The following is an 8,255-nucleotide window of genomic DNA, read 5'->3' as shown; positions in this document are numbered from 1 at the left end:
TCACATGACAAAGGACTAGAGCTGCTGTGTGAGCCATTAAAATAAGAAAGCATGTATATTCCAGCAGAAAGTCACTGAGGGAATCAGAGAGGTGAATACAAACTCACCATCTCTATCTCCAGGTCCACCATCTTCTGGTGCAGCGCTGCCTCCGTCCCCTCAATTTGTTGAATCCACTAGAGGGCAACAAACCGCACAACATGAGTCAGCACAGCACAAACGATTCTGTGTGTAGATTTTTTTCATGTTATCAGAGGGACCTGTGGTCTCCAAACTTACCTTTTCTGCAAGTGATAAAACAGTGCTAGCCTGAATAATGGCCACTTGCTCTTCATTTCTTAAGTTCTGAACAGGAGGAGAAATAAAACTTGTATTAATAATGTGTTTCTTTTAGCATCATATGCTGATGTGTTGAATTCCATATGAATTACCCCGTTGTCTCCCAGGATATCTAAAAGTTTGATGAGATCTGGTATGCACACGTCCTGTAAGGAAAAAAGAAGAAAGGCGCTTTTATTGTCACATACACATACATGTAGCCAAATTCATTCTCTGCTCTTTAACCCATCCTTCAAAGGAGCAGTGGGCAGCCACTTACAGTAAAGACACAATTAAAACCTATCAGGAGCATACAACAAATGCATTTGCCATTCATTTAAAAAAAACTTTAAACCAAGATTTCTTTACACTATAAAATGTTTAGTCAATTGATATTTGCTTGTAAAACTTGTTGTAAGAGCATTATCTTACAACAAGGGAATTCAAAAGCATTGATCTTCACAGATCCTGTCACAGCAGGATCGGTTGCTTTCATACTTTATGATAAATTGCTATGATGAAAGCAGTGGAGTCCTTCTCATAGCGTACCTTGACCCCCTCCTTCATACAGTAGATCTGCAGTGCACTGACTCCCTCAGAGAAGGGATGCATCCTCAGGTGGTTGAATGGAGGGGACTTCCTCTCACGCTCCTTTGACAAGAGAACAGCATTTTATTATAGAAAGGATTTACTGTAACCAAAGCTCTCATTAGGAGTCCTTGACTCCATATTACACCAGGAAGATACAGTATTTTCACTCTTCCTGGCTTGTTTTAGACTGTCCGATTCAAACAGAACACGGCCTCCTGCACCCTGCCTGCGTGGCGTGAGTGTGGCGTTTCTGTTGCATGGCAGCTGCGTGGCGTTTTCTATGACTTTTTACACCAGAAACATGTCTGACGCGGTGCTGCTGCTGTTGCTGCTAGCCTTGTCTGTACACATGTATGTTTCCCATTGATAAAATACAATAATAGTGTATTCTTCAACTTTATTTGGTCGATATTTTGATGTTTGTACATGAATGACATAAAAATGACATCTAAACATCTTCTATTTTGCCTGGAAACTCATGAGAAATGGGCGTTGTGTGTTTTTGGCGCGGCTCAAGCTCTAACCTGTTGACATGGGAGCCGAATTAAAAACGGACATGCCACGCAGCTGACACGCTAACGCCACACAGGCAATGTGCAGGAGCCCTAACCCAAATGCTGACTATTCAGAACCAAACTAAATTCCCTGAATCAAGCCTTGTTTCCACTTATGTGACTTTTTATTTCCAATGATGATGTTTAAGTCTCAGCAGTGCTCTTTGCTTTGTTTAGCCATGAAAATGCTGACTATCTGTATATTTGAGACTACTGCTTCCATTTGAAGAAGTATCAGACAAACACCTGATCACAACTATATCAGCCTTTAACTAAAATCAAGGTTAAATGACTGTGATCAGTTTATTGCAACACTGTACTAAGCACATCTGAGCGATCTGTTCTTCTCTCTGCTCACTAGGTGGCAGCTTAGGCCCTCACAAGCTGCCGTCAGTGTCTGCACCGCAGCACGGAAGGAACACACAGGCCACTGTCAGCTAGTTATCAGTTATGACTGAATGGCTATCTTGACAGGATTTCAGCATAGCTACTTCAACAAATTTCTGGGAAGAGATTCTTTGTAACTCACCTCTAGCTCCAGTATCCTAAACTCTAACAGTTCATTTTGATCTTTGGAGTCTTGTAGCTCCTGCTGCAGCCGACTGCACTCTGAATCCATCTTTTCCACCTAGACACCACAGAGAGTTAGAATAAATAAGGAGACAGGGAGAGGTAACTGTCCACAAATGTCAGCTAGAGCTACAATGTGCTATGTAATATGATGGAGATAAAGTGGCAAGTAGGTAAGTCATAACTGTAGGACCTCAAGGCTTTAAACAAAGCTGATTACAAAATGTACCATCTGTAACAGGTGCCATCAAACTGATTTGAAAAAAAGATTCAAGCAATTATAATCATATTGGTTAAATCCAACCAATGCTGTGCATAGAAGAAGGTAACTTAAGACAAAACATTGACAATTGGTACAGCATACGTTTTGACAGATCAGATTCCTTGAATATAACTAAACACACTCAACAGCGTAATCCACACAATCATCCTAAGAGATACTCTAACTGCTTCCTTATTATAAAACAAACTAAGTTGAAGTCCAACCTTATTATATAGCTCCTGATTCCTTCGTAGGAAGAGCTGCTTCTCCTCAACCCATTTGGAGTCCTAACAGATGACATAGGCAGTCAATGCATTACATCAAAGCTAAAATAAATGATAAATGATTTAACACATTTCATTTCTAAAGGTATCCCCTGTTAAGCAAAATAACAAAGACAAACTCCAAATTTAGAAATGGCATGAGAGTGAAACAACTTGTTTAGTTGACGAGAGGACAGTAGGACTCCTAAACCATAGATATAGGGAAGGCAGTGGTACATCTATATCTTTTAATTTAATCTTGTTTAACTGTTGTATATTTACTGACATATAAATTAGGCTTAATGATATACAGAATAAATATAAATATAATATAAAATTTAAATACAGCATTATACAACATATACATGTACATTAATCTGCCTTGGTTCATGCGTGCGTTTGTGTGTCCTACCTGTCCCTTCAGGGTCACTTCCTTCTCCAAGTCCTCTATTTTTGCCTTATACCTGAGAACGTCTGCTTGGATCTGCTCCTGGGCCTAATACATGAGCAAAGCAGACATGCATTAGCCATTAGAGCACTGTTTTTTAAGTGGTGGTCTGTGCCGGTACTGTCGGAAGTACATGGACAATGTTTTCCGCTGCCTAGAAGGTAAAGTTTTCGGATGTTGTCTGATTGTCAGCGTTAAAATTGCATGACAGGGCATGGCCTTGGCAGGGGTCTGCGCTCTCCGTGTGCCCTTCTACAAAGTTTTTTTTTTAACTGCTCTTTAAAATCACACATATAGTAATGTAATAAAAAATAATGTATTAATAGATCACAAAGAAAGCCAATTTTGTTACTCAAGCCTGGTTCTGAGCCTACACCTTGCCTACACGGGCTATGTCAGGAAAGCTATCATTGGGTTCTTGAGATATTTCCATATAGGTAACTGCATTTGAACTATTTATCCAATAATTTAGCATTTAAAAAGAACTTAACTTAAACTACTATGACCAGACGCACTCTAAAACAGACAGAGATATTACATTGTCTTGGGTGCTGAAATGACTAGCCAAATTGGCCACCATCAGATTAAATCAGTTTGTAATGTTAAAAAGCTTGTCACTTCACCTTTTGTTGTTACAATGACCCCTTGACAAACCCAGCCCACAACCTTTTGTTTCATTCTAGGTTTGTTGCTAAAAATTATTTTCTTCAAAATGGACCCGTGATAATTTGTCACTTCTGCAAAGCCTGAAAGGATGCTTTGTAAAGTGTGGGCTGTTAACTGACCATTGCATACATGTATGCAGCCACATTGTGTTTGGGCTGTGCTGTAACTCTGTCAAGCCTCTTCATGGTCCCATAAGGCAGCGGGAAGTGATTGTAGCATTGACCAACAAAAACCTGGTCTACAGTCAATAGCTCAGCATTTTATTATTATTTTAACAGCGCATTAGTTAAATGCGCCTAGGCTTATGCACAGTGCGCGCACACTATGCTTGTTACACACACACAGGGAAGCGCAGCAGCACACAAACATGCATAAGATAACAAAAAAAAATATGATGGTGCAAATCCGCCATCATAATAACAATGTGCCAAGGTAGGAACGTGCCTGGCTTTGAAAGGAAATGGGAGAAGACACTCTGATTGGTTTATTGCATGTTACGCCCAAAACACACCTATGAATTAATGAAGACACTAAGTAAAAAGCTTTTGAACCATGCGCCTGGTGCATGGACCCATTTTTCTGCCGTCAAACTAGCAAAAGTGGATTTGGACATGGCCTTAACGCACTAGCGCTATGTGCTTTACGCCGTGCACTTAGATCGTTAAAATAGGGCCCATTAGATCCTATTGCCTTTTTAGTATCATTATTAAGGAGCATAATAGACTAACCAGAATAGTATTGTGTGAATTTGGTGGAATTTGTAAATAAGATTAGGAAGTAGCTTGTCAATAAACAGAGTTTGCAGGGAATGTGTCCTCTTCCCTCTCTCAGCACTTCCATTCTCTTAAAGGAAAAACCATAAGTGGCTTGACTTAAATGAGGCTTTATATTATATACTTTTAATGGACAGGTGGAGCCCCAAATGAACAGCAGGGGGTTGCTGTTTTTATTCTTGTAATTGTTGTTTAACTGCTCTTTACAGTAATGTTTTATGTAAAACACTTTAAATTGCCCTGTTGATGAAATGTGCATTACAAATAAAGCTGCCTTCCCTTACCTTGCCTTGCAAGTAGTTTCCCTTGGCGAGGGGGTCCTTGAGGCATGTCAGTTAATCACAAAGTGTTCAGTACTCAAAAATGGTACTGAATCACTGCACAACTTACAGTACTATTGACCCTTGCAAAGGTTTTTTTAATATAATAATCCACTATGACTCTGGTGGTATTGTTGTTAGATTTGATTTTCAGCCATATGACACAACCATGAATGTTACCATCAACTTAGTCAAAACATTAGTACTTTTATACATTTGCTTTGTGCTGAAAGTGATCCAATGCCTCAACGATTGGCTATTTTAAATGTGTTTGTGATAGTAACTTAACTGTTTCTTCAGCAGTTTAATGAAAAATGGTATTTTGAAAAAAAACTGAAGATTGGAAAACCATAGATCTAATTTCAGTCAAGTTTACTTAACCATTTCACAACTGTATCCAAGAACAAAACACAAGGTAAGGATATTTGGGTGCACAAAGAGATTAAACAGGGTTCATATAAGATAGATTCGTGATCTTCTCACTGTTTGTACCTTGGCTTCCATCTCAGCGTCCAGAATGCCTCCTTTCTGTTCCTGCAGCAGGGCATAGGCTCGCTGTAAGGCCTGATACTCCCTGGTCAGCTGACGGAAACGCAGCTCCGACTCCTCGTTGGCGAGACCCTTGTTTGACACACACAGGTTAGAGGCCAAAGTCCATGGCTGAATTAGGCTTACAGTTACTGAATGGATTTGATTGTGAATTAAAACAGAATGGTCTAAAAACAGAATAAGTTCAGGATATGTGTGTGATTGTAAATGTAGTCAGCGTGACTGTGCTGACCTCCTCCAGGTCTTCATCAGGGGTAGCAGGAGTTCTGTCCATCCGGAACGAAGCCACTGAAGATGTCTCAGAGTCCATAGACTCCTCATCGTACCCAAAAAACGTGTCTACTACGATGTGCCTCTGCAGAGGAGGAAGGAACAAAAATATTTACTGTATAGACCTAAAAAACCTGATGTCTAACAATTACTATGCCTTTTTAACATGGTCTTAGATTAAAATCATCACTCATCAGTGTCCCCGAAAGCTTTTTACTTTCCATTTATATTAATGCATTTAGCTAAATATGGCTCTATGGCATTATCATTTACTCCAGCAACAAATGTGAATTCAGGTTTAACCATCTGGCAGTTTTGACATACTTGAGTAGCTGAGGGGGAAGTTGAATGTTTGAATTTTGTTTTTTGTGTTATTACATGACTTTCTAAAGGTTGCGCTTCCACAAGACTCACATTACTAAAGCAAAGCCTAGACGTCACATCAACATTTAACACAGTTTAGAATTAAGTTGACAAATATTGTTGGAAAGAATTTTTACAAAAGCCCCTTAGCTTCTCAATAATACTAATTTATGAAAAGTGAGTTCTGTTTTCAAAGTAACCAAATTAAGTACATGTCAAGATAAATAGCCACAAACAAACTATAATTTTCTCTACCTTTATCGGTCTCGAACTTCTTTTATGCCTTTTCTTTCGTAATAGTTTTTCCCGGTCCTGGAAAAAAAACAGACAAATAAAAAAAAGAAGATAACACACCATTGTAAGAGGATTCGTTTTCCATTCTTGTCTTTTCAATTTAAATAAAAGAAAACAAAATTAAAGACAACACGACACTGAAACAAGCTCTTTCACGCAGTTTGTCGAAGATGTTAGGAATCATGGGATGTTGATAGAGTTTCACATGTTAATTGTCTTGTGGTGATCAGTCTGCTTATTAAGGACACAACTACATTATATTTATAAAATGAGCTGCACAGAGTGCCTGGTTACAAATACAATGTACATTAAGTTTGTGCAGCGACAGTGGTGGAAATTTATACTGCAGGTATCCATGTCTGGAGAATATTGCTGGTATGCAAATAACAACCACATAACTGAATGTAATGAATAATAATATGACTATACATTAAATCTTAAATTATAACATTTTTGAATCTATTAATCAAACAAAAGCGTTAGGATTAGTGGAAAAGAAAGGTGTCTTACACTATCCTGTGTATGTTTTACTAGGGTTTTTTAGAATAAAGGTACAGGAGTATCCAGCTTCCTCATGAGCACAGGATCAACCCCCATGACCCCAACTGCCTTCTGTGCACAATTACTGAAAAGAGCAAAAACCTACTCATTTGCACCCGTAAGTAATAGAAAAACACATACTCTTGTCAGCTCATCAATCATGGTTTGTTGCTCCAGGACTTGAAGCTTGAGAAAGGCTATTTCCTGGTCATCATGTGCTTGGTCCAGGTCATTCAGAGACTTGAGCTTCTTCAGCGGAGGATGAGAGCTGATCTTTTCCTTCTGCAAACACACAGCACACACAGAGGAAAGGGTCCTCTAGGGTCAAACTATCATCTGTAAACCAGTCTGTCCCTTCTGCAAATAAGTACTAAATGTACGTATATCTGATGCTAGTGTGACATTGTGCTGACCATCTCATGGTTCTCCTTGGCCAGGATCTTGAGTTTCTCCTCCAGCTTCTGGATAGTCTGAGTCAAATCATCATTCCTCTTACTCAGCAGCTTGTTCTTGTCCAGCAGTGGCTTACACTGCTTCTCTGACTCTCGAACTCGCTTCAGCTATTGGGGAGAAAGCAACACAAGGACATATTCAGAGACTGGTGTGAGGAAGGTGGACAGCCAGAGATAGAAGTTGGGGGATGTGAAGGAAAGGCAGAAAGATGAAAATAAAGAAGGACTTTTCTTTAACTAAATCATTTTGGTCCTACCAGTTCATTCCTCTCATCGACCAGTAGTGAGTTGCGGTCTTCTAATTTGCGGATAGTCGAGTTGAGGTCAGCAATGCGCCTCTGGTTTCTCCTTAAGTCCTGAAACACACAAACAAACAAAAAACAACACTTTATTATTTCACTAATTCAATCACTAGCCAGGTGTAGAGAAAAACTTTGAATTATTTTAGTATCATACCAGGAGGTTATTATTGTTTTACTTTAAATTCTAATGTCTCATTAACATGAAATCTAAATCTCATGAATTCACATTAGAGTTTAGGGGTTCCGAGACAGGAATGCTCCCATGGATTGGTTAATATTATCTTTGAGCATGGGACTTCACCCTACATTAGCTCTCTGTGCATTTTAGAATCGATATTCAGATTTTGTCGGTTTTCAAGGCCTTAAATTGCCTGGCCCCGGAGTATTTGTCCGAGATTTTGACCGGTCATTGCGGTCTTCAAATCACCTGGTTTTAGAAGTCTCAAGGTCAAGGTAGAAATGGTGGGGTGATCAGGCTTTTGCAGTTGCTGTCCCGAGACTCTGGGCCAAGTTACCCCCTGATATCCACACTATTACAGATGTAGCTCTTTTTAGCTCCAAACTAAAAATCTATTTGTTTAGAATGGCTTTTAATACGTAGTAGTGGTGTGATAATGTCCCTCTCCTCCTCCTGTTTCTATGTAACCTGACTTTTCTAAACGATATGTGGTTTTATTTTTGTTTCCTGATGTAAAGCACTTTGGATACCTGCTGGTTGCT

At 39.3% G+C, this 8,255-nt stretch overlaps 1 protein-coding gene and 1 long non-coding RNA gene across 4 annotated transcripts in view; one reads left to right on the top strand and one right to left on the bottom strand.

The window, feature by feature from the left end:
• The window catches only part of jakmip2 (janus kinase and microtubule interacting protein 2), a 26,596-nt gene that overhangs the window by 4,585 nt on the left and 13,756 nt on the right, over nucleotides 1-8,255 (bottom strand). For all 3 annotated transcript variants that reach the window (XM_032533352.1, XM_032533351.1, XM_032533353.1), the window contains exons 6-18: nucleotides 7,491-7,589; nucleotides 7,195-7,341; nucleotides 6,923-7,063; nucleotides 6,203-6,259; nucleotides 5,547-5,669; nucleotides 5,258-5,386; nucleotides 2,971-3,054; nucleotides 2,520-2,582; nucleotides 1,993-2,091; nucleotides 868-969; nucleotides 432-485; nucleotides 280-345; nucleotides 108-176 (exon numbers count right to left, since the gene is read on the bottom strand). In XM_032533352.1, coding sequence (XP_032389243.1) covers nucleotides 108-176; nucleotides 280-345; nucleotides 432-485; nucleotides 868-969; nucleotides 1,993-2,091; nucleotides 2,520-2,582; nucleotides 2,971-3,054; nucleotides 5,258-5,386; nucleotides 5,547-5,669; nucleotides 6,203-6,259; nucleotides 6,923-7,063; nucleotides 7,195-7,341; nucleotides 7,491-7,589 — 1,233 coding nt within the window. The remainder of the gene's footprint in view (nucleotides 1-107; nucleotides 177-279; nucleotides 346-431; nucleotides 486-867; nucleotides 970-1,992; nucleotides 2,092-2,519; nucleotides 2,583-2,970; nucleotides 3,055-5,257; nucleotides 5,387-5,546; nucleotides 5,670-6,202; nucleotides 6,260-6,922; nucleotides 7,064-7,194; nucleotides 7,342-7,490; nucleotides 7,590-8,255) is intronic.
• LOC116700296 (uncharacterized) overlaps nucleotides 1-8,255 on the top strand; it is a 19,720-nt gene that overhangs the window by 9,756 nt on the left and 1,709 nt on the right. The gene's annotated exons all lie outside the window — the stretch shown is intronic.

Source organism: Etheostoma spectabile, chromosome 13 (genome assembly GCF_008692095.1).
Source record: "Etheostoma spectabile isolate EspeVRDwgs_2016 chromosome 13, UIUC_Espe_1.0, whole genome shotgun sequence".
In the NCBI taxonomy this organism is placed as follows: domain Eukaryota; kingdom Metazoa; phylum Chordata; class Actinopteri; order Perciformes; family Percidae; genus Etheostoma; species Etheostoma spectabile.
This window is presented reverse-complemented; position numbering and strand designations above follow the sequence as displayed.